This window comes from Oncorhynchus clarkii, chromosome 2 (genome assembly GCF_045791955.1).
Source record: "Oncorhynchus clarkii lewisi isolate Uvic-CL-2024 chromosome 2, UVic_Ocla_1.0, whole genome shotgun sequence".
In the NCBI taxonomy this organism is placed as follows: Eukaryota; Metazoa; Chordata; class Actinopteri; order Salmoniformes; family Salmonidae; genus Oncorhynchus; species Oncorhynchus clarkii.
The window spans coordinates 66,886,457-66,912,761 of NC_092148.1; the positions used below are offsets into that span (position 1 = coordinate 66,886,457).

At 42.3% G+C, this 26,305-nt stretch overlaps 1 protein-coding gene and 1 pseudogene across 1 annotated transcript; one reads left to right on the plus strand and one right to left on the minus strand.

The window, feature by feature from the left end:
- The first annotated feature begins 11,231 nt into the window (after positions 1 to 11,231).
- LOC139382123 (ras and EF-hand domain-containing protein-like) lies at positions 11,232 to 20,962 on the plus strand. Its single transcript, XM_071126043.1, has 17 exons — positions 11,232 to 11,665; positions 11,828 to 11,980; positions 14,112 to 14,202; positions 17,795 to 17,890; positions 18,059 to 18,136; positions 18,232 to 18,347; positions 18,442 to 18,510; positions 18,694 to 18,772; positions 18,899 to 18,963; positions 19,062 to 19,254; positions 19,340 to 19,450; positions 19,572 to 19,716; positions 19,786 to 19,867; positions 20,158 to 20,272; positions 20,497 to 20,610; positions 20,695 to 20,771; positions 20,866 to 20,962. The coding sequence occupies exons 1-17, from the start codon at positions 11,355 to 11,357 to the stop codon at positions 20,960 to 20,962; spliced, it is 1,992 nt and encodes a 663-aa protein (XP_070982144.1). The 5' UTR covers positions 11,232 to 11,354.
- A 512-nt stretch (positions 20,963 to 21,474) lies between these two features.
- Positions 21,475 to 25,206, minus strand: LOC139382139 (small EDRK-rich factor 2-like; annotated as a pseudogene).
- Between the last annotated feature and the right edge of the window lie 1,099 nt (positions 25,207 to 26,305).

The following is a 26,305-nucleotide window of genomic DNA, read 5'->3' on the forward strand; positions in this document are numbered from 1 at the left end:
CAACGCTGTCTCTAAATGCTCCTGAGTGGCGCAGTAGTCTAAGTCACTGCATCTCAGTGCAAGAGGCGTCACCACAGTCCCTGGTTCGATTCCAGGCTGTATCACATCCGGCTGTGATTGGGAGTCCCATAGGGCGGCTCACAATTGGCCCAGCGTCGTCCGAGTTTTGCCGGGTTAGGCCGTCATTGTAAATAAGAATTTGTTCTTAATTGACTTGCCTGGGTAAATAAAGGTAAAATAAAGAAATATATTCACTACCATTCAAAAGTTTGGGGTCAATTAGAAATTTTATTTTTTGTAAAAGAAAAGCAACAAAAAAATTGTCCATTAAAATAACATCAAATTGATCAGAAATACAGTGTAGACATTGTTAATGTTGTAAATGCCTATCTACATAGGCGTACAGAGGCCCATTATCAGCAGCCATCACTCCTGTGTTCCAATGGCACGATATGTGTTAGCTAATCCAAGTTTATAATTTGAAAACGTTAATTGATCATTAGAAAACCCTTTTGCAATTATGTTAGCACAGCTGAAAACTGTTAAAGAAGCAATGAAACGGTCCTTCTGTAGACTAGTTGAGTATCTAGAGCATCAACATTTGTGGGTTCGATTACAGGCTCAAAATGGGCAGAAACAAAGACCTTTCTTCTGAAACTCGTCAGTCTACTCTTGTTCTGAGAAATGAAGGCTACGTGCCAGTGGAACACAGAAGTGATGGTTTCTGATAATGGGCCGCTGTACGCCTATGTATATATTCCTTTTTTTTTATCGGCCGTTTCCAGCTACAATAGTCATTTACAACATTAAGAATGTCTTCACTGTATTTCGTATCAATTTAATGTTATTTTAATGGACAAAAAATGTACTTTTCTTTTAAAAACAGGGCATTTCTATTTGACCCCAAACTTTTGAAAGGTGTGTATATATTTACAACTGAAACATTTCAAATGTATGATTTGTATTTTGTTACAAACATTGCAAAAGTTTAGAAATGGCAGCATGGATCTGTTGAGTAAAGTGGTTGTTATCTAAAATCTAAACAATAATACATTAGCAAAATACAAAACCTAATCGACCTGAATATCTAGCATACTGGGTTCAGACATGCAGCATTTAAATCTCTTTCGTTTGATCACCTTTCCAAATTGATATATACTTGCAGAAGGTTTTTGAGACTGTCGTTATTAGCTTCTACTGAGTTGCAGTAAGGCACCTCTTGTCACTTGAAGAACCACTTCAGTCAAGCCTTCTATTTGTGACAGTGCACCAGGTTTCTCTGACTCGTGTCAAAATGTCTTGTAAGTTTGTATGTAAAAGTGTTTTGTAAATTGAGCTGCCAGTGTAAAAAGCTGTTGTGAACTGTATTTTTTTGTATTATACATCACTACTGTTTCAGTTGTTTTTGTTGTTCTGTACATAAAAGCACCTTATTTTAATTTTTCAAATAAAGAGAGAGAGAGCAAATGTACCTCAAAGCCTCAAAGCCTGTAAAATAACACACAAGAACCTTTTGGGAAAACGTGTCATTCAGTACAAACCGTTCTGCAACGTAGCAAACGTTTAAGCGAACTGGATGCATCTCTGGCAGGACAAAACTCCCCCCTCCTTAAACAGGCTGACATTTCAGGTGGTCTTTTCAAACAGCTCTTACACTATTGGAGCATTGTCATCATTTTCACAATATTATTCCAATCTCGTAGTGTACAAAACATTAGGAACACCTGCTCTTTACATGACAGTCCAGTTGAAATCTATGATCTCTTATTCATGTTATATCCACTTCCATCAGTGTAGCTGAAGGGGAAGAGACGTGTTAAAGGATTCTTAAGCCTTGAGATAATTGAGACATGGATTGCGTATGTGTGCCATTCAGAGGGTGAATGGGCAAGACCAAAGATTTAAGTTCCTTTGAAGGTGTAAGTTCCAGGCGCACCGGTTTGAATGTGTCAAGAACTGCAACACTGCTGCCTAAAGGACTTCCAGCCAACTTGACACAACTGTGGGAAGCATTGGAGTCAACATGGGCTAACATCCCTGTGTAATGACTTTGACACCTTGTAGATTCCATGTCCTGACGAATTGAGGCTGTTATGAGGGCAAAAGGCAGTGCAACACAATATTAGGAAGGGGTTCCTAATGTTTTGTACACCCATATAAAACATAGGAACGTCATGTGTTTTACTGCATTGGGCCTTTAAGCACTTGTTTGTAAAGCAAGCACCCATCAATCAGATTCTATAATATTAACAAGGGTCAGGCTTTGCTAAATGGATCCAGATCTTGGTGTTTCAAGACTTGCCAGATTCTGCTGTTACATTACCAACAGCTTTCTGGGGAATTATTGTACTGTAAAAGGGATCACTAGCTAATTGGCAATAGATTTTCATGCGAATACTCTACAATTCACATAAAAACCACATGCGCATTTTCCCACCTGAGATGTTTCCATCAAATTGACTTGTGGATAAAAAGCTTTGTGTGATTCAAATAATCAACTCATCATTTGAATCAGCTGTGTAGTGCTAGGGCAAAAACCCAAACGTGCACCCAGGATGGACCGTCCCCAGGACCACATTTGGGAAAGCCTGCTCTTGCCAACAGCTTGCAGATACAGTGCGGGTATAGCTTACTTCAGGGATGGGAAACTCCAGTCCTCAGGGGCCATATTGGTGTCACACTTTTGCCCCCAGCCTCGGCTAACACACCTGACTCCAATAATAAACGAATCATAATCTTCAGGTTAGAATGCAATTAGCTGAATCAGCTGTGTTTGCTAGGGATGGGGGGGGGTGTGACACCACTCTGGTCTCCAAGGACTGGAGTTGCTCATCCCTGGCCTACAAGATTGCAATTTCAGAATGTGGGGCTGGACATGTGAAAGTTGCACCCCTGACTTTCACCACCCTGTGAAGTTCATCAAAACGTATTTCATCTGTAGCCTAATTAAGTGCACGCTTACCCGACTAGTGTAACAGATGTAAATCGTACTCTCCTTGTGTTTTGTCCAAATAAATCACCCCAGCCAGTGGTTCCAGTTGAGCATTTATTTATGTTGTTAAATAGGAAACAGCACGTTATTTGTGCAGAGCTTAACGATGTTGATGGCTGTCGATAGTAAAATTCCTTGCATCACATTTTCATACTGGGTGAACAAAATACAATACAAAATATAACATATGTAAATATCTTTTGTTAAATAGGAAACAGCACGTTAGTTGTGCAGGGCTTAACGATGTTGATGGCTGTCGATGGTAAAATCTGTAGCATGAAAACAACTGTGTTAGCAGTGGGTTTACGTGACCATTACATAGGCGTATGCTAGCTAACGCACTTATTTACAGCAATCATATGCCAAAGCACATCCCAGAAAGCCCCTCAATCTCTAACAGGTACCATATACCCACACATGTATAAATTAGTAATGTACAGCAAACTTGTACGCATTGTAAATTAGAAAATAGAAAACAGTATTCAGAACGTGACCTACCCCTTGCATGAACTAACGTTCACCATCTCCCTCTATCTGCATGCGACGCCAATCACAACACGCCTTATTGTCAACAGAGTTGAACCAACCAAGAAGAATGCTTAACATTTTAATACACCTTCCTTTAGAGGCAAGTGGAAACATAACCAACCCTGTTACATTCGCGTGACTCCAAGTTTACTCTGTTATAATGGTTATTATATCAATGTTGGAGCATAAAACCATTTCCACAGTAATTTATCGCATAATTAATTTTACTGACTCAGAAAGATCCCACCATGTCGAACAAACAAATGATCTGTCAGCATTTATAAAATTGTACCGAAACTTCCTGTTTCCATCACAGCCATCTTGATTTCTTATATATGGTATGACTTTACTCACATAAAAACTGTGGATGGAAACGTGGTTAGTGACTGTGTCCTCTGTCAACACATTAGTCACATTAAGGTGGAGAACAGTGTTTGCTGATGCATTTATCCAGACTCTTATAAAAACATCTGTGAAGAACAGCAAGGAACATGTTCAGACTTTATGTGAGCCTAATTTTTGCATTGTCATGTAAAACAAATAAGTTAATAATTTAGTTCTGTCTTTTTTAGTAGAGGTGTTTCTGTCACAATAGTGAAGGTATGGAACTGTAGTATGGCTAGGGATATCACATGGTCGGGTGGAGTTAATTACAGTCTGCACACAGTGCAACAATGGCAGGCAGGCAAGTATTCTTGATAAAGAGTGCAGTCCACACCTGAAAGGACAATAGATAAAGCGTCTACTTTAATGTAAATAAGATAGGTTTCCATCCTATTGGAGACTATTCTCAAATCCGCATGAAGAAAAGTTGTGCATTTTCCCACCAGCGGTGTGTTTCCACCAAAAATACTTGTTGTGGATTTAAAAAAAATGTGAGTGATGACATAGTGCACATAAAGTGTACTTTTTCGCTTAAGTTTTCAAGTACCAAATAAACTCAGCAAAAAAAGAAATGTCCTCTCACTGTCAATTGCGTTTATTTTCAGCAAACTTAACATGTGTAAGTATTTGTATGAACATAACAAGATTCAACATCTGAGACATAAACTGAACAAGTTCCACAGACATGTGACTAACAGAAATTGAATAATGTGTCCCTGAACAAAGGTGGGATCAAAATCAAAAGTAACAGTCGGTATCTGGTGTGGCCACCAGCTGCATTAAGTACTGCAGTGCATCTCCTCCTCATTGACTGTACCACACTTGCCAGTTCTTGCTGTGAAATGTTACCCCACTCTTCCACCAAGGCACTTGCGAGTTCCCGGACATTTCTGGGGGGAATGGCCCCAGCCCTCACCCTCCGATACAACAGGTCCCAGACGTGCTCAATAGGATTGAGATCTGGGCTCTTCGCTGGCCATGGCAGAACACTGACATTCCTGTCTTGCAGGAAATCACACACAGAACAAGCAGTATGGCTGGTTGCATTGTCATGCTGGAGGGTCATGAGCCTGCACCTGCAGGAAGGGTACCACATGAGGGAGGAGGATGTCTTCCCTGTAATGCACAGCGTTGAGATTGCCTGCAATGACAACAAGCTCAGTCCGATGATACTGTAACACACCGCCCCAGACCATGACGGACCCTCCACCTCCAAATCGATCCCACTCCAGAGTACAGGCCTCGGTGTAACGCTCATTCCTCCGACGATAGACGCAAATCCGACCATCACCCCTGGTGAGACAAAACCGCGACTCGTCAGTGAAGAGCACTTTTTGCCAGTCCTGTTTGGTCCAGCGACTGTGGGTTTGTGCCCATAGGCGACGTTGTTGCTGGTGATGTCTGGTGAGGACATGCCTTACAACAGGCCTACAAGCCCTCAGCCCCTCTCAGCCTATTGCGGACAGTCTGAGCACTGATGGAGGGATTGTGCGTTCCTGGTGTAACTCGGGCAGTTGTTGTTGCCATCCTGTACCTGTCCCACAGGTGTGATGTTCGGATGTACCGATCCTGTGCAGGTGTTGTTACACGTGGTCTGCCACTGCGAGAATGATCAGCTGTCCGTCCTGTCTCCCTGTAGCGCTGTCTTAGGCTTCTCACAGTACGGACATTGCAATTTATTGCCCTGGAAACATTTGCAGTCCTTATTGCCTCCTTGCAGTATGCCTAAGGCACGTTCACGCAGATGAGCAGGGACCCTGGGCATCTTTCTTTTGGTGTTTTTCAGTCAGTAGAAAGGCCTCTTTAGTGTCCTTAGTTTTCATAACTGTGACCATAATTGCCTACCGTCTGTAAGCTGTCTTAACGACCGTTCCACAGGTGCATGTTCATTAACTGTTTATGGTTCATTGAAGAAGCATGGGAAACAGTGTTTAAACCCTTTACAATGAAGATCTGTGAAGTTATTTGGATTTTTACTAATTATCTTTGAAAGACAGGGTCCTGAAAAAGAGATGTTTCTTTTTTTTGCTGAGTATATATATTTTTTATTTAACTAGGTAAGTCAGTTAAGAAAAGAATATTATTTACAATGACGGCCGACCCCAGCCAAACCCTAACGACGCAAGGCCAATTGTGCGCCGCCCGATGGGACTCCCAATCACAGGCGGATGTGATATAGCCTGGAATCGAACCAGGGTCTATATTGACGCCTCTAGCACTAAGATGCTGTGCCTTAAACAGCTGTGCAACTCAGGAGACCCAAGAAATCTACATTTCAATGATGGATATTCTAAAGTTCAATGTGTTTCCATTGCATTTTCAACTCTAACAATGGTTTTGTCACAAAAACTGTTGCTGAACTAGAAAATGTGCCTACTCTGGTCTCGGCAAGTGTGCTGTAGCCAACAGCTTGCAGATACAGTGCGGGTAGGCTAGTCTACATGATGAGATTATTATGGATATTTTTATTTGTCAAATGGCAGTCAACCATTGATCATCATCTGGATGGCGCTCATCTAGCGTAGTAATCGACTACCGAACAGCTCCTTTTTTCATCTATTGCTGCTCATTGGACCCTATGATCACTCGGCTACACAGCAGATGCCTGCTGGACTGTTCCTTAACACGGTACTTCATTTTGTTTATCTGTCGGCCCCAGCCTCAAACTCAGGCCCTGCGTGTAGCTAAATGACCCTCTCTGCCCATTCATCGCCATTTACCCATTGTTGTTGTCTTAGCTGTTTACCCGTTGTTGTCTCACCTGTTGTTGTCTTAGCTCTCCCAACCAACACATGTGATGTGTATGCCTCTCTCTAATGACAATATGCCTTGTATACTGTTGTTTAGGGCAGCTCTCATTGTTTTATTATACTGCAGAGCCCCTAGTCCTGCTCAACATGCCTCAGATAGCCCCCCTCTCCCACCCCCCACACATGCGAGACCGCACCTAGCTTAACTGGCGCCTCCAGAGATGCAACGTCTCTCATCATCACTCAATGCCTAGGTTTATCCCCACTGTACTCGCACTCCACCATACCCTTGTCTGTATGCCCAGAAATCTGCTCCTTTGATTCTCTGTTCCCAAAGCACGAAACAACCAGTTCTTATAGCCTTTAGCCGTACCCTCATCCTTCTCCTCCTTGATTCCTCTGGTGATGTAGAGGTTAACCTAGGCCCTGTGTGTCCCCAGGCGCTCTCATTTGCTAACTTCTGCAACCGTAAAAGCCTTGGGTTCATGCATGTTAACATCAGAAGCCTCCTCCCTAAGTTTGCTTTATTCACTGCTTTAGCACACTCCGCCAACCCTGATGTCCTAGCCGTGTCTGAATCCTGGCTTAGGAAGGCCACCAAAAATTCTGAGATTTCCATCCCCAATTACAACATTTTCCGTCAAGACAGAACTGCTAAAGGGGGTGGAATTGCAATCTACTGTAGAGATAGCCTGCAGAGTTCTGTCATACTATCCAGGTCTATGCTCTAACAGTTCGAGCTTCTGCTTTTAAAAATCCATCTCTCCAGAAATAAGTCCCTCACCGTTACCGCTTGTTATAGACCCCCCTCAGCTCCTAGCTGTGCCCTGGACACCATATGTGAATTGATTGCCCCCCATCTATCGTCGGAGTTCGTACTGCTAGGTGACCTAAATTGGGATATGCGTGACACCCCGGCCATCCTACAATCTAAGCTATATGCTCTCAATCTCAGACAAATTATGAAGGAACCTACCAGGTACAACCCCAAATCTGTAAACATGGGCACCCTCATATATATCAACCTGACCAACTTGCCCTCTGAATACACCTCTGCTGTCTTCATTCCGTTATGGGTCCGTTATGGGTCCGAGGTCAAACGACCACCCCTTATCACTGCCAAACACTCCCTAAAACACTTCTGTGAGCAGGCCTTTCTAATCGACCTGGCCCGGGTATCCTCGAAGGATATCATCCTCATCCCGTCAGTAGAGGATGCCTGGTTGTTCTTTAAAAGTGCTTTCCTCACCATCTTAAATATGATTTCCCCTTTCAAAAAAATGTAGAATTAAGAACAGATATAGCCCTTGGTTCACTCCAGACTTGACTGCCCTTGACCAGCACAAAAACACCCTGTGGCGTACTGCACTAGCTTCAAATAGTCCCTGCGATATGCAACTTTTCAGAGAAGTCAGGAACCAATACACACTGTCAGCTAGGAAACCAAAGGCTAGCTTTTTCAATAAGAAATTTGCATCCTGCTGCACTAATTCCAAAAAATGTTGGGACACTGTAAAGCCCATGGAGAATAAGAGTACCTCCTCCCAGCTGCCCACTGCACTGAGATTAGGAAACGCTGTCACAACTGATAAATCCATGATAATTGAGAGTTTCAATAAGCATTTCTCTACGGCTGGCCACGCTTTCCACCTGGCTACCCCAACCCCGGCCAACAGCTCTGCACATTTCACTGGTCATCCCGAAAGCCAACACCTCCTTTGGCTGCCTTTCCTTCCAATTCTCTGCTGCCAATGACTGGAACGAATTGCAAAAACTTAGACATATCTCCCTCACTAACTTTAAGGGTCAGCTGTCAGAGAAGCTTACCGATCGCTGCAGCTGTACACAGCCCATCTGTAAATAACCAATTCAACCAACTACCTACCTCATCCCCATATTTGTTTTTGTTTTTCTGCTCTTTTGCACACCAGCATTTCTATCTGCACATATATCACTCCAGTGTAAATTGTAATTACTTCACCACTATTGGCCTATTTATTGCCTTACCTCCTTACTTCATTTGCACACACTGTATACAGATTGTTCTATTGTGTTATTGACTGTACGTTTGGTTATCCCATGTGTAACTTTGTGTTGTTTTTGTCGCACTGCTTTGCTTTATCTTGGCCAGGTCGCAGTTGTAAATGAGAACTTGTTCTCAACTGGCCTACCTGGTTAAATAAAGGTGAAATAAAAATAATGTCACCAGAATCAGACCCTTAATATTTATTGAAAAGGAGCTTCAACATCACCATGCACTTCACTACCCTGCCATGTTCATCATACCTCATTTCATCTGTAGCTTCAACATCACCATGCACTTCACTACCCTGCCAAGTTCATCATACCTCATTTCATCTGTAGCTTCAACATCACCATGCACTTCACTACCCTGCCAAGTTCATCATACCTCATTTCATCTGTAGCTTCAACATAACCATCCACTTCACTACCCTGCCAAGTTCATCATACCTAATTTCATCTGTAGCTTCAACATCACCATCCACTTCACTACCCTGCCAAGTTCATCATACCTAATTTCATCTGTAGCTTCAACATCACCATCCACTTCACTACCCTGCCAAGTTCATCATACCTTATTTCATCTGTAGCTTGATAAACTGCATTGTTTCCAGAGTGGTGGTAGTGGAAGGCCCACACACCATACACCATCGCGTGACTCCAAGTTTACTTCGATATGATATCAAGATATACGCATAAAGGAGTTTCCACCGCCATTTCTCATGTTATTATTTTACCAACACAAAAAAATCATGTCCAACAAACAAATGATGACGGCATTCATACAACTGTACCTAAACTTAAATTCCCCTCAAAGCTGTAGTAAAAACAAAATGATATGCTATGACTTTACTTGTACAAAAACTGTGGTTATAGGTAGGATCCTTGCCACATCCTATCAATGGATAAAACAAGAACCTCCCTGGCTGTGCAAATACATCATAAAGCCTACTATTTGAATTAAGTGATAATGCCCTCAAAGCCGGTGTTTGGGATGGGTGTTGTTAGGCCGAGGCGAAGTTGAGGGCTGGCAAACCATGCCAATATATCCTCCAAACACCGGCTTCGAGGGCATTATCACTTGTATCAGCATATTCAAATAATATTTGACATATTTTCATTAAAAAAACGTTATTTTGATGAATTTATGCATACTATTTCATTCTTCCACAAGATATAGTCCCGACACAAATCTAGGGTTGCTCCCCAAGCTGGCTGGTCGATCAGTTTTATTTTGGTTCAGTTTTATTTTTTATTTTAACCTTTATTTAACTCGGCAAGTCAGTTAAGAACAAATTCTTATTTACAGTGACAGCCTAGGAACAGTGGGTTAACTGCCTTGTTCAAGGGCAGAACAACAGATTTTTACCTTGTCAGTTCGGGGTTTCTGGCCCAATGCTCTAAACACTAGGATACATGCCGCCAGAGATGCAAACCAGTCCTCAGTCTTTTTGTTCTGTATCTATGGACGCGAGACCCAGTCGTTCATTCTAAATGTGCAATTGCCACACTGGCTGGCAACGGTATACCTTATTTTGCTAGCTAGCCAACTGCGGCTATCTTACAGTCACGTCAAAAAGCCAGAATAACAGCAAAGTAGCTGCATTTACATTTGTTTAAGCTGTTTTCTTTTGATATTTTTTGGGATACATCCATAACACTGAGCTAATGGTGCGCGATTTCGCCTGGCATAGAAAATGTGCTTACTGGTCAGGACAATGTTGTTCAGAGGAGCTAGCCAACAACACAGCTAACACAATAACTTCAAACTGAAGCTGGAAAGACTGCAAACCATCTGTCGTTTTGTTTGACATTTTTTGAATTGACATTTCTTTGTAAATATCCATAAAAATGATGCCAACTGATTCATGATTTTGACTGGCTGAGAAACCCTGCCTGCCTGTCTCATCCCGACACGTGCATTACTATGAGGCAGCTGGAGATCGAATTTGAATATTGAAACAATGTTGCAAATGTCGGAGAGACAGACAGCAACGTTTATACAAATCTCCGCTGTTGAAAATTAAATGTTAGTCTAAAAAGAAATGTGAGATAATGTCTAGATGCTTTTGATAGAGGAGATCAAGTTTATAAATTGCCTGGCTGGGCAGATGAGACAGTGGATTGTGCAGTCAGATGGAACAGAGTAAATAGGCATTTTAATGTCATAGATTTAGCCTGTGGTAACTTGTGGAATAGACACCAGCTGGAATGCGGTTTTAACCAATCATCATTCAGGATTAGACCCACCCGTTGTATAAATGTTACATTTCTTCCTAGACAAGTTTCCTACTAGTAATTACCAGGTCGGAGGGCGTTTACATGTAATTTCCTCAGTCGTATATGGTAACTTCCCACTAGGCCATGAACGTAACACAAGTGTGGTACGCATGTGCAGTGTCGGCCATTTCGGGCCAGCTGAGCCAATCAGTGGCCTTTTGATTGTATGGCCAATCAGTGGCCTTTTGATTGTATGGCAGTGAATAGAGTTCATAATTAGCGTGGGGAAAGTATTACCACCTCCAATTCTCAACTCTGGTTCGTGTCTTGGCGAAGATTTTGACCGCTGGTGCTGGATAAGGTGGGGATCAAATGGTCCAAGCTGTTGCTAGTCTATCGATCTTATTTTACACAAGGTATTATTTCCCTTGTAACTTTTAAACTCGAAATACGGAGCCATGGACAGACCCAGCCTCGAGAGACTGTTTTCAGCGTGTGACATTAACAGGTCTGGTGTGATTGAATACGAAGACTTTGCGGTTGTTTGTCGAGAACTCAATGTGCCTGACGACGAAATCAAAACTTTATTCAACAAATTCGGTGCTAGTGCAGATGGATGTATCAATTACAGCAAGTTCTCCTCTCGGTTTCAAGAGGTTTCAGCAACGTTGGATTTCGCATCTTTTGGGGCTTCTCCTCAAAGTCAAGGGAGTCCTTGGGACGAGTTCCAGAGCAGGCTTGACGATGCGACAGGTCACCTCTCGGGAAGGTAAGTATTTCTGGTGGTTGGTTGGTGTGAATAGTTTGACAAATGTGGACCTGCTCTAGTAGACTGCATGCAATATGTAGATTTTAGTTCATCCCCCAGATTTGTCTAAATATGTACAATTTAGAAATGACTGTTGTCCATTGTCTATTTCTTCTATTTCAGACTGTGTGATCAATTGGCTGAGCTGTACCAAGCCATTTACTCCACCTCAGAACCTCTCTTGTTGCAACATTATGAGGGACTTGTTGATGCTCTTGTCAGTGAGAGCAAGGAACGCAGACTTGAGAGTGAGCAGGTGGAAACCAGTTTCAGAAGGTAGATTCAGTCATAGCAGCATAACTTGTCAGATTCCACAAGGGGTGGAAGAAATAATCTACCAAATGTATTACCTGAATATGTTATCGTCTCGCTCGCATTAGGTTCCTAAGGAATGGACCATTTTCAGTTAATTCGATAATTTATTTGTCTGTTACTGGATACACATATCTAATGTTCATGTTGTGGGGTATCATGCAACAATGATCCAATCAAGAGCATGCATATGCTCCTAATCAGTTTACTTTTACAAATGTGAGTATTGATTGTGCCAGTAACCTATGCATCCCACAGTAAGCTGATCATCACACAATTGCATGTTTCCAACTACTGAATTATAACCATAGAGGGGGGGGGGGGGGGAGTTGGTTTTGCGGTCCAGAGACTGCATTTCACCCCAGCTGCCATTTCTCAAGTAGGTAGGACGTCTTAAATGAGTTGCTCTGCCTGATCTCCGTTATCTCCTTGTAAACTGAGTTGTCCCTTCATATATTTCGATTCAGGCCTATCCCCTTCATTTATGCAAATGAATGTGCCTGTAAAAACCCAAATTCTGACACACATAGATGTTTACTAATCATTTTGCCATTCATTAAATCTTAAACTATGCAGAGCTCAGTCTTGTGCACCTGTGGTCTCCATTTATTTGATTTAACCTTTATTTAACTAGTCAAGTCAGTTAAGAACAATTTCTTATTTACAATGATGGCCTACCAAAAGGCGAAAGGCCTCCTGCGGGGGCTGGGGATTAAAAATATAGGACAAAACACACAAAACATTACATAAAGAGAGCCTTAAAACGACAACAGCGTGGCAGCAACAGATAACACATGGTAGCAACATGATAGCAGCACAAAACATGGTACAAACATTGGGAACAGACAACAGCAAGAAGATGGAGACAATAATACATGGTGAAGCAGCCACAACATTCAGTAAGAGTGTCCATGGTTGAGCCTTTGAATGAAGAGATTGAGAACTGTCCAGTTTGTTTCTTGCAGCGAACTGAAGAGGAGCTACCCAGGGATGTGTGTTGGAGACTTTTAACAGAATGACTGGCAGAATGGGTGTTGTATGTGGAGGACGAGGGCTGCAGTAGATATCTCTGATAGGGGGGAGTGAGGCCTAAGAGGGTTTTATAAATGAGCATCAACCAGTGGGTCTTGTGACTGGTAGACAGAGATGACCAGTTTACAGAGGAGTATGGAGTGCAGTGATGTGTCCTATTTTATTTATTTAACTAAGCACGTTGGTTAAGGCAGCAGGTAGCCTAGTGGTTAGAGCGTTGGGCCAGTAACCGAAAGGTTGCTGGATCGACTCAAGCTGACAAGGTAAAAATATTTTCTGCCCCTGAGTAAGGCAGTTAACCCACTGTTCCTAGGCCGTCGGTGTAAATAAGAAGTTGTTCTTAACTGACTTGCTTAGTTAAATAAAGAACAAATTATTATTTACATTGACGGTCTGACCCGGACGACACTGGGCCAATTGTGCTCCACCCTATGGGACTCCCAATCACGGCCGGTTGTGATAGCCTGGTATCGAACCAGGGTCTGTAGTTTTGCCTCTAGCACTGAGATGCAGTGTCTTAGACTGCACCACTCGGGAGCCCACCAATGGTGGCAAATCGGATGGCTGAATGGTAAAGATCTAGCCGCTTGAGAGCACCCTTACCTGCCAATCTATAAACTACGTCTCCTTAGTCTAGCATGGGTAGGATGGTCAGCAGAATCAGGGTTAGTTTGGCAGCTGAGGTGAAAGAGGAGTGATTTACAATAGAGGACACCAAGTCTAGATTTAACCTTAGCCTGCAGCTTTGATATGTGCTGACTCATGACTGGCTGGACCAAGTGTTGTCACCTGATTATGACAGAACACATTTAACTGAGTAGTAAGTCCTGCCTACTCATAGTAGACTACTAGATGAGAAAACATGGGCAATTGATACAAATAGACCAGATGTGATTGGAACCAAAAGGTCTACTTCTGTGTGCCGTGTTGCTGTTTTTTGAAGCCTTGCAAACCAGATTTTCTGACTCGTCCCTTTTGCTGAACTAGTATTTGGGCAGTTGTATTGTCATTGACGGCATCCAGGGCAGACATGTAAATGGTATGCATCTCTGTGTGCCGACAGAACAGAGGAGCTCAACACAAGTCAGTCGGCAGAGCTGGAGGAGGACATGCAGCAGCAGCTTTCCCGTGTCGTGGACAGGGTGAGAGAAGAGGTAGGTTGTCAGCGTAGTACAGTGCTAATTCGCTATGTAAAACTGTTAAAACAAACATGGCAAGCAAATAACTTGAGCTGAGTCATTAAGAATGCATTGAAAACATACCTTCAAATGTATAAAGAATGAGAATTAAATAGGGTTTATTTAAGCAATAAGGCCTGAGGTGTGATATATGGCCAATATACAATGGTTAAGGGCTGTTCTTCTGCAACGTGGAGTACTAGGACACAGCCCTTTGCCATATTGACCATATACCACAACCCCCCGAGGAGCCTTATTGTGATTATAAACTGGTTACCACTGTAATTAGAGCAGTAAAACTAAATGTTTTGTCATACCGGTGGTATACAGTCTGATATACCATGGCTTTCAGCCAATCAGAATTCAGGGCTCAAACCACCCAGGTTATAATGGGGCATGTGGTACACTACACGACCAAGTTTGTGGACACGTGCTGGTCGAACATCTCATTCCAAAGTCATGGGCATTAATTTGGAGTTTGTCCCCCCCCCCCCCCCTTTGCTGCTATAACAGCCTCCACCCTTCTAAGACTTAACACTAGATGTTGGAACATTGCTGCGGGGAGTTGCTTCCATTCATCCACAAGAGCATTAGTGAGGCACTGATGTTGGGTGATAAGACCTGGCTTGCAGTCGGTGTTACAATTCATCCCAAAGGTGTTTGACGGGGTTGAGGTCAGGGCTCTGTGCAGGCCAGTCAAGTTCTTCCACACCAATCTCAACAAACCATTTCTGTATGGACCTCACTTTGTGCACAGGGGCATTGTCATGCTGAAATGGGAAAGGGCCTTCCCCAATCTGTTGCCACAAAGTTGGAAGCACAGAATCATCTAGAATGTCATAACATTTAAGATTTCCCTTCACTGGAACTAAGGTTCCTACCAAAACCATGAAAAACAGCCCCAGACCATTATTCATCCACCAAACTTTACAGATGGAACTGCATTGGGGCAGGTAGCGTTCTCCTGGCATTCGCAAAACCCATATTACTCCGTCGGACTGCCAGATGGTGAAGTGAGTCATCACTCTAAAGAACGCTTCAGTCCAATGGCGGCGAGCTTTACACCAATCCAGCCGATGCTTGGCATTGCGCATGGTGATCTTAGGCTCGTGTGCGGCTGCTCGGCCATGGAAACCCATTTCATGACGCTCCCGGCAAACAGTTAATGTGCTGACGTTGCTTCCAGAGGTAGTTTGGAACTCTGTAGTGAGTGTTGCAACCGAGGACAGACTATTTTTACGCGCTATGCACTGTGGTCCCATTCTGTGAGCTTGTGTGGCTTACCACTTTGTGGCTGAGCCGATGTTGCTCCTAGACGTTTCCACTTCACAATAACAGCGCTTACAATTGACCAGGGTAGCTCTAGCAGGGCAAAATTTGATGAACTGACTTGTTGGAAAGGTGGCATCCTATGACGGTGCCACAATGAAAGTCACTGAGCTCTTCAATAAACCAAAAAATGGATACTTTCATTTACATAAGTAATCAGACTCTTTACTATGAGACTCGAAATTGAGCTCAGGTGCATCCTGTTTTCATTGATCATCCTTGATGTTTCTACAACTTGATTGGACAGGATTTGGAAAGGCACACAACTCTAAGGTCCCACAGCTGACGGTGCATATCTGAGCAAAAACCAAGCTATGAGGTCGAAGGAATTGTCAGTGGAGCTCCGAGACAGGATTGTGTCGGCACAGATTTGGGGAAGGGTACCAACACATTTCTGAAACATTGAAGGTCCCCAAGAACACAGCGGCCATCATTCTTAAATGGAAGTTTGGAACCACCAACACTTTTCCTAGAGCTGGCCACCAGGCCAAACTGAGCAATCTGGGGAGAAGGGCCTTGGTTCAGGGAGGTGACCGATGGTCACTCTGACAGAGCTCTAGATTTCCTCTGTGGAGATGGGAGAACCTTCCAGAAGGACAACAATCTCTGCAGCACTCCACCAATCAGGCCTTTATGGTAGAGTGGCCAGATGGAAGCCACTCTTCAGTAAAAGGCACATGACAGCCTTCTTGGAGTTTGACAAAAGTTAACTAAAGGACTCTACGACCATGAGAAACAAGATTCTTTAAACCAAGATTGAACTCTTTGGAGGAAACCTGGAACCATCCCTACAGTGAAGCGTAGTGGCAGCATCATGCTGTGGGGATGTTTTTTCAGTGGCAGGAACTGGGAGTATCGTCAGGATCGAGAGGGAAAATGAACGGAGCATGAAGGATAACTTAACTTAAAACTGGGGTATAGGTTCACCCTCAACAGGACAGTGACTCTAAGCACACAGCCAAGACACAACAGGAGTGGCTTTGGGACAAGTGTCTGAATGTCCTTGAGTGGCCCAGCCAGAGCCCGGACTTGAACACAATCGAACATCTCTGGAGAGACCTGAAAATAGTTGTGCAGCGACACTCCCCATCCAACCTGACAGCTTGAGACAATCTGCAGAGAAGAATGGGGGAAACTCCCCAAATACAGGTGTGCCAAGCTTGTAGCATCATACCCAAAAAAGTCTCAAGGATGTCAAAGGTGCTTCAACAAAGCACTGACTGAAGGGTCTTTTTAATCAAGTTGCAAAAATGCCTACATCTGTTTTTGCTTTGTCATTATGGGGCATTGTGTAGCTTGATGGGAAACTGATTTAATAGATTTTAGAATAATGCTGTAATGTAACTATGTAAAAGTAAATGGGTCTGAATACTTTCCAATTGCACTAAAGAGAAAGGGAGAATGTCCACTAAGTGTTATACTGCTCCCACCTAGACCTGTTTTATGAACAACCATCTTACAGATCAGATCGCATTCACACATCTCCAGAAGTTGCATAGCATGCACTCCACAGACTTTTTTAACCATAGAACCAGGAGGGTACATTTGAATAATATTGTTTGTAATAGAATTAAATTAAAACATGTAATATCATAAATATAATTATGACAGGCATGGCTGTTGAACCAGCCTTCATTATAGTAGGCCTAAGGGAGGGCTTGTGTTTTGAACATATGAAACGTAAAACAAGCCAGTTTTACGCGTCACGAGGTTCAACGGTGTTCACCAAGGTTCTCATCGCTGGTTTCATGATGGGCATGGACACGTAGCTTCCATCATGGAGGGGGTTTTACGCACGGCCAAAATGGGACCTGCATGGCTAAAATTGTGGGCCTGCCTACGATGCATACATAAAAAGGGAATGTCAGCCCACTGTTTTACTCCTCAAATTGTTTCTTTGTCACTATGGAGTGTTGTGTGTAGATTGACAGGGGGGAAAACATTCATCCATTTTAGATTAAGGCTGTAACACAACAAAATGTGGAAAAAGTCAAGGTCTCAATAGTTTCTGAATGTATAGTTGTTGGAAATAAAGATTAAACAGTTTATTTCAAGAGCGGGGCTAGGCCAGGGACACTCCTCTTTGCCTCTGCACAGGTGTTTATCCTCATGTGGTAGAGGGAGAACAGCAAGCTCAAACTCTTACAAAAGCCCCCCCTATATAGTTTTGTGAAAGCTCCCCCCTTTTTTTTTCCAGAGCCAATGAGTAAAGTTCTCTCCTTGGGTTTCATGTCTGTAGGAGCTTAAGAAAATGGAGGGAGTCATGGATACACTCCAGAGAAGGCATGATAATGAAGTGGCAGATCTACATACTGCTGTGGACAGGTTGTTGAAGGTAGGTGTCATTCCTTTTGAAACCGTTTTTTAAATATTTTCCAGTCTTATCCTTTTACACTTCTCTATTTACCTCGTTTCAGGTAGTCTTAAGTGTGAATGTGATTTCAGGTGACGCATAACCACATTTATGATTCATGTGAAATAAATAGAAACATTTTCATTTTAGTGCCAAGATGAATCTGAACTCAACAATTCCAGGCAGGATGTTGACAAACTACACCACAAAATATGTGAACTGTCTCTGGTACGTTGGATCAATTGAAGATGGACAACTATCTTGAGTTCCATTGACATTATTTCTTGTACACTTTCTAGTAATGTTCTCCATGCTCTCCTCAGGAAAATGAGCAGTTACGGACTTCGCTCATCAAAGCTCAGACAAACATCTCCATTCTGCAGGTAGAGATGGACAAGCTGAAGAACATTTATGCAGACCAGAAACTTCAACATGAGAGGTGAGATCAGACTTCATTCTCAGGTCAAATGGATCAAGTCCAACTCTGTTGATTACAGGGCACACATGTTGCATTTGTCAATTTGTTTTCACAGAGAAAGTGATGACCTGAAAAAAATGGTTATAGAATACCAGTCCTACTCCAGTCACATTGAAATACTCCAGTAAGTCTGTCTGATCCGATTGTTGGTTAGTATGCCCTTTCATGACGATTGTTTTTGCTGTATTGAAGTCATGCATGAACATCCGTGCAGTGCACATCTTATGCTCATTGTTAATGGAAGGTGACAGGCTAAAAGATTAGTAAAGCATATGACGTGTTCTCCACATTGACTCCTTCCTATTAGGGTCATGAACAAAAAGCTGTATGACTGCAATGATGATTTGCACTCTGCATTAATCAACGATGTGGCATCAAGTAAGAGGGTAAGTCTTGGTTGTTTTCACTGAAGGTAGACTCACATTTCCCCTTATATTTACTTTTATATAGCATTGATAACACACTGCTTTAGTTTCTCTTTGTTTACAAAAGTGTTACAAATCTCCCCACAGCTATCCCCCGACAATGAAATCGCAGCTCGAAGAATGAAGCCAGTTCGACAAAGCACACTTATAAAGTACACATACTATATTGTTATCCTAGAAATCTGGACCTATTGATTGATGTGAATTGACCACTTAACTCGTGTTTATTTTTTCATTATTTTTGGTCCAGTTCAGGGGGAGAGAACACAGCTGTGGACTCCAGTAAAAGGACCTACTCCCATGTAGCCAGCTGGGCTGATAGATACCTGGACAGTGGTGTGTCCCTGCCTATGGACGCTGAAAGCTCAGGCAGCGAGTCTGACAGTGACGTCTCGACAGAAACCGTACACCAGAGTTATTCATATGTGCCCTCAGACATTGAGGTAAGGGTGACCGAAAGGTTTGACCAACTATTTTTATTAGTATGTGTCACATGCTAATACATGAATTTACCTATTTCTGCACCAGATATCAGACGTGAAATCAGAAGTAAGTCGGGCAACACTGTCTGTATCTCCCAGAAAAACTCTCGCTATTGCTTCGTCCATCCGGAGACGCTTGTCTGCTTTCCCCATAAAGGTAAGGCAATGAGCTGAGATTCCGTAAGACATTTGTATTGGGAGACTTATGTGGAATTGGCATATGCTGCTTGCATATCTGTATTATTCTTCATAACTATGTGATGCTACTTGGTCCTCAGCCAACCGATGCAGACATTGTTGACACTGGTGGCCCTGCTCCCATGTACCGGTTAGTTTTGGCGGGAGATGCAGGATCAGGGAAGTCCAGTTTTCTATTGAGGTTGAGTCTCAATGAGTTCAGGGGAGACATTCAGACGACTTTGGGTAAGTACAATTTTGTAATGTTATAATTAATGCAGAAAGTGCATTACCATTACATAATGTTGTTCTTAGGAGTTGATTTCCAAATCAAGAAGATGTTGGTGGATGGAGAAAAAACTAACCTCCAGATATGGGATACTGCAGGACAAGAGAGGTATGTTTGTGTACATTTACATTCTAAAAGCCTTGGTTACAGTCCTTATGGTGTTGCTCTAATTAAACAAATGCTGGACTGACTTAAAATAGTCATACCATTTTTAGTTGAGCTGCCAAGCAAAAAATAAATACCTCTTGCTGTGGCTTCTGCATTGACATACTAAAAGCCTTAAAGGTGTGGTCCCATAATGTGTCCTTGGTGGATGTGGCTGTTAATCTGAAGTGCTGCACAGATTCCAAAAGATCATGTAATGTCAATAGCAAAATGGGATTTCCCTGTTCCTGTAGGTTTCGCAGTATTGCCAGGTCTTACTTCCGTAAAGCCCATGGAGTCTTACTGCTGTATGATGTCACTTCTGAGAGCAGCTTCCTTAATGTCAGAGAGTGGATGGGAGAGATTCAGGTACCAGTCACAGTTAAGGGGTTTAATGGTCCATGGGATTTAAATAACTTGGAATGGGATTCCAAAATATTTACTAAACGGGTGTGTTATAGGCAGAATTTATTTTGAGGCCGTAACGGTCTTAGCAGTATTTGGCGGAAAGCCGTGGCGTGACAACTTTGGGCTTTAACACGGCTTTCAGCCAAATCTGCAACTTAAAGAACGAACTGCCCTTGTTATCCCAGGAATCTAGGGATGAGCAACTCCCAATGTGTGTGATTGGGAACAAAGTGGACCTGCGGGAAGATCGACCGGAGGGAAGCTGTGTCAGCACTGTCGACGGGGAAAGGCTGGCTAGAGTACAACCTCTCTTTACCAGTCAAAATAAGATGTTCATGGGTCTATCAACTAAATATTAATCACAATATTACCATATGTTTCAGACATACAATGCCCTGTTCTGTGAAACTAGTGCCAAAGCTGGAACTAATGTAGTGGAAGCTGTACTTCACCTGGCAAGGTAAGAATTGTAAAACCCCCTTCCCATCCACTTCCCTACCGTGAATACCTAAACTTTAACTAAGAACTTTCCTTCCCCCCCCCCCCCCAAACAGAGAAGTTAAGAAAAATGTGCAACTGAGACGGCAATCAGAATCACAGGTGAAGTTGAGTTTAAGTGGTCCAAAGAAAGCTAACTGCTGCAGAGTATAACCATGGAGACTCATCACCAGAGGGAAATGCATCTGACTGGAGTCTAGGGGCTCTATTTTAGCACCACAGCGTAGCTAAATATGTATAACAGGACTGTAAAGTTAGCTAAATGTATGTCTAATTCGTATTTGAATCTACATAGTCCGATCTTTAGCAATAGTCAACTCCTGATAAATGTATTAGTTCTGGACTCTCCTGAACGTATTATAAATGGGACTGTTGTACATCTCTCAGGAATTGACATTGAAAAGCAGTTAAGTTTTAGCTCAGTCTAGAGACTGCTGTGGTTAGAAACATGCAGAAATTAATCACATTTTACATTGGTGCTTTCTTTCATGTTTGCTAATTGTATTTTTATTGATTAAAGTTTCTGTACAGGTGTGAATTATAATTTGTTAGAATAAATCCTTTAATTTATTTCATCAGCACTGTATGCCAATCCTTAATATAAAAAGTAAGAATAAACAAAACCACTAGTTGCGTTATTTAAAATCTAGGAGGGAATACAAAAATACAGGATTGTTGTGGAGTCTGAATTTCTTGTTCTTTACATTGTAAATACTGATTTAACATTAGACCTTTTGAAATAGGCTTAAGCATTAGTCATTCAAAACCATGAATTTCTCAAACTACAGTACAACCACCAAAAATTTAACTGGTTTTGTACCCCAGAGCATGGGACAAAAAAAACGAATCAATAGGTAACATCTTGATATTTGAGAATGGTAGTTTGGGTTCTGTATCCTGCTGCTATTTGGCTTTCTCGTCACTCGGCTTCGGGTCACTGGCTTTTTTCTGCTTCTGTTGCATTATCTCTGCATCCCTAAGGAAGACAAATGAAATGAGTGGTCAGACTGAACCGAAGGTATCAGTCTGTCAATGTCATGTTTGGAAAATGTTGAAGCTCTACAAGACAATGTTGAATAAAATGAATAATGCAGTTTGTCCTTGTGCAGATATGACATATCCACCGGAAAATATTACATTCACTTTTCAAAGCACTAGTAGTGTTTATCACCTGAAGCCTGTGCAGAACCATGTAAATACGTGCAAGTATGCATGCGTCTAGTGCACATGCTTCAGGTGATACATCAATGCACTACCAGCGCTTTGATAAGTTGATTTAATTATACTTTCCTGTGGATATAGTCTCGCATTCCAACCTGTAGAAGGACCATCCACACAGACAACTGGTATTGATTTTATTTAGCATTCTTGCTTGTGAAGGTTGAACTTTAACTTCAGCCTGACAATTCAACATCTGGTCCTCAGGCTTGTCTTAACTGTGGACAACTCCTTACTATACCAGAAACGTCCTAATAGCCAAACTAGTTAGAATTGACTTTATTGCGCATGACTTACCTAAGCTTCCTCGCAGCAGCAGACATGCCATCATCTGCCTTCTTTCCCTTGTCATTCCCTTGCTTTTTGGCATTTTTAGCACGAGCAAGGTCACGCTGATTTCCCCCTGAGAAAATCAATGAGTGTACTGTCAATTTAAGTTACTGAGTAGTGAGTACACAGCTAGCTACAGTTGAAGTCTACATACACTTGGTCGGAGTCCTTAACTCGTTTTACAACCACTCCACAAATGTTTTGGAAAGTCAGTTAGGACATGTTCCAGAAAACAATCATGGCTTTAGAAGCTTCTGATAGGCGTCAAGTGGATGTATTTCAAGGGCTACCTTCAAACTCTACGCTTGACATCATGGGAAAATCAAAAGGAATCAGCCAAGAAAATTGTGGACCTCCACAAGTCTGGTTCATCCTTGGGAGCAATTTCCAAATGCCTGAAGGTACCACGTTCATCTGTACAAACAATAGTACGCAAGTATAAACACCATGCAGCCGTCATACCGCTCAGGAAGGAGACGCGTTCTGTCTCCAAGAGATGAACGTACTTTGGTGCGGAAAGTGCAAAGGACCTTGTGAAGATGCTGGAGAAAATGGGTACAGAAGTGTCTATTCACAGTAAAAATGAGTCCTAATCGACAACCTGAAAGGCCGCTCAGCAAGGAAGCCACTGCTCCAAAAACACCATAAAAAAAGCCAGACCACAGTTTGCAACTGCACAAAAATATAACTGTTTGGCCATAATGACCATTGTTGTATTTCGGGGGAAACGGGATGCTTGCAAGCTGAAGAACACCATCCCAACCGTGAAGCATGGGGATGGCAGCATGTTGTGGGGGTGCTTTGCTGCAGGAGGGACTGGTACACTAGACAAAATAGATGGCATCATGAAGAAAAATGTTGGATAAATTGAAGCAACATCAAGACAGTCAGGAAGTTAAAGCTTGGTTGCAAATGGGTCTTTCAAATGGACAATGACCCCAAGCATACTTTTAAAGTTGTGGCAAAATGGCTTAAGGACAACAAATTTGAGGTATTGGGAGTGGCCATCAAAGCCCGGACCTCAATCCTATAGAAAATGTGTGGGCAGAACCGAAAAAGCGTGTGCGGGGAAAAATAGGCCTACAAACCAGACTCAGTTACACCAGCTCTGTCAGGAGAAATGGGCCAAAATTCACCCAACTTCTTGTGGGAAGCTTGTGGAAGGCTACCTGACATGTTTGACCCAAGTTAAACAATTTGAAGGCAATGCTACCAAATACTAATTGAGTGTATGTAAACTTCTGACCCACTGGGAATGTGGTGAAAGAAATAAAAGCTGAAATAAATCACTGACATTCCACATTCTTAAAATAGTGTTGATTCTAACTGACCTAAGACAGGGATTTTTACTAGGATTTAATGTCAGGAATTGTGAAACTGAGTTTAAAAATCAGGTGTTAAAATCAGGCTAAGGTGTTTACTCAGCAACTCAAAGCATTGCATGCCCACTACGCCCGGCATATGCTTATTTTGTCCATTAAATTGAATTTTTTATTTTACCTTTATTTAACTAGGCAAGTCAGTTAAGAACAAATTCTTATTTTCAATGACGGCCTAGGAACAGTGAGTGGGTTAACTGCCTGCAGAACGACAGATTCGTACCTTGTCAGCTCGGGGGTTTGAACTTGCAATCTTCAGGTTACTAGTCCAACGCTCTAACCACTAGGCTACCCTGCCGAAATATCAAAACGCTTAATCAACTAATTTACATATTCTGGTGACAGGTCGAAATGAAACATTCATACAGTTCGTAGAAACTTAACCATTTTATCTGGATTATATATAGGAGTAGAGAACATGATTGTGTGACCCAAAGATCCAGGAAAATGACCTTGTCAGGTAAAATAACGCAATGCAACAGCAAGCTAGCTGAATGTTTCATGTGTTTCGACCTGTCCCCAAACTAATATAGTTGTGGTTCAGAGTTAGTTTTGATATTTAAACCTGCATGTCTAGATCGCGTCTGGTGTGTATGTACAAAATCAACATGCGGACTGGCGCGTGCCTAGTCTAGACAGCATGTACATTTATTTCTTAGTGGCCATCTAGTGCCTCCTACAACTATGTACGTTGACATTTTGGTAGCTAACCTAATAGTTAATATAAATGTTTGTTATTGTGCTTGGCACTTGAGGGTTTAACTTACTAGGCAGCTAACGACCAAATATTTGTATACATATTCTACTAGCTACAGTATGTGTAGCTAGCATGCTAACGTTAGCTTGTTTCCTACACATCAGGGGTGGGTAAAATCTGTGGAACGTTCCAACAAGAATCGGTTCCAAAAACGTCGTAAAGTACAAGGTTGCCAACAAACAACTCATACAAAGTAGCATGATCAATTCACCTAACTAGCTGCCGAATAGGCATCAACTCGACACGTATGCGTTTGTTGGCAACCTTATTTACATCGTTTTTGGTAGAGATTCCTGTTGGAACGTTTCACATACCCACCCTCAAATTAGAGCCTTGTTATCAGGTAATAAATGGGAAAAGTATAGCTACACTTCATGCTATTAATGTTTTTTTAAGTATGCTAACTTCAAAACCATGTTAGACTAGCTAACGTTTGACTTAAACATTTCAAACATAACGTCACGTTGTCTGATGGCATTGCTTGACAGGCCAAGAAAGTGAGATGCGTAGCTAGCCAAACTACCAACAAACAACGTTAGCCAAGTAACACAATCATAATAAATATAATAATCATCGGATATACTCACTTGTCATTTTGTTTATGGTTTGTAGCTGACCGTGTGGAGAAGGATGCCAATCAACCAAGCCTGGCAGCTGTGCACCGACAATATTTGATGTTCGTCACGGCAATTGAACGCGTTGATACGCGACATCGCGAGAGTAGCTGCTTCTTTGAGGTTTAACGGCGGTTGGCATCCAATAAATGTTTCATTACTGCCACCTACTAGACTGGAGTACAACTCCCTTATACTTTGCTTAAAAAATATATATGAACAAATACTCTACCATCTAACACTACACTCACAAAAAAATAACACCACCCTACTCCACTATTTAAATGCATTTAGTCCTACCTCGGGTCCACATCTTGAAAGGATGGGACACCACCACTTAACACACCATGTAACTCTTCTGATGTCAAGTCTCTCACACCCAAATACCTCTCTGCAGCTGCCACCACAAACTACATTTTCTGCGACTTACGTTCCATCCCTGCAGTACAGTTCATAACCATTGCTTTGAATGCTAAAAATCCAATCTTACTGAAACATATATTACTTGTTGACCGATCCCTCTGTACTGGTACAGATCTACTGCACACCACTCCTCTCAGGAACCCTCCCTCTTGACCCATCTTCCTCGACTTTCTTCACTGCCTCAGCATATGACAGCTTCTGCACAAACCATGGAAACCTCAACCAGCCTCTCTCACACAGGATATTTCTGATCCCCAGCCCCAGGGGCACCCCTACAATTAACATATACCACTACTTTCCCCAATGCTACACATTCCTTTGTCTCATGCTCTTCGGCAAAACTTCTCACACCAAGGAACCTCCCTCCTACACACTGCTGCCACATGCCCACACCTGTCACAAGGTAATGTATTTGGCACAAAAGCTTGTACATGATAACTTATATATCCTAACATCACTTTTTCGGGCAAAGAATCAACATCAAAATTCAAAAGAAAAGACAATGACTCTTCTGTTTCACCACTCATGCCACACTGTCTGTGTCGCACCAAACCGCGAGCATCACAACTATTCAGTTGGTCAACTTTTACATTTACTGCTACCCCAGTAATCACTCCTTTCAATGGCGCCCTTTTCTTGAGAGCAAAACAATTCACATTTCTTGACCCCATTAGTTTAACGCGTTGTGCCTTCTCCCTCTGACAAGCAGAAGCACGAACAATAACCACAAGACCACTTTTGGATACCCTCACCGATTCCACAGCACCCAACTCTG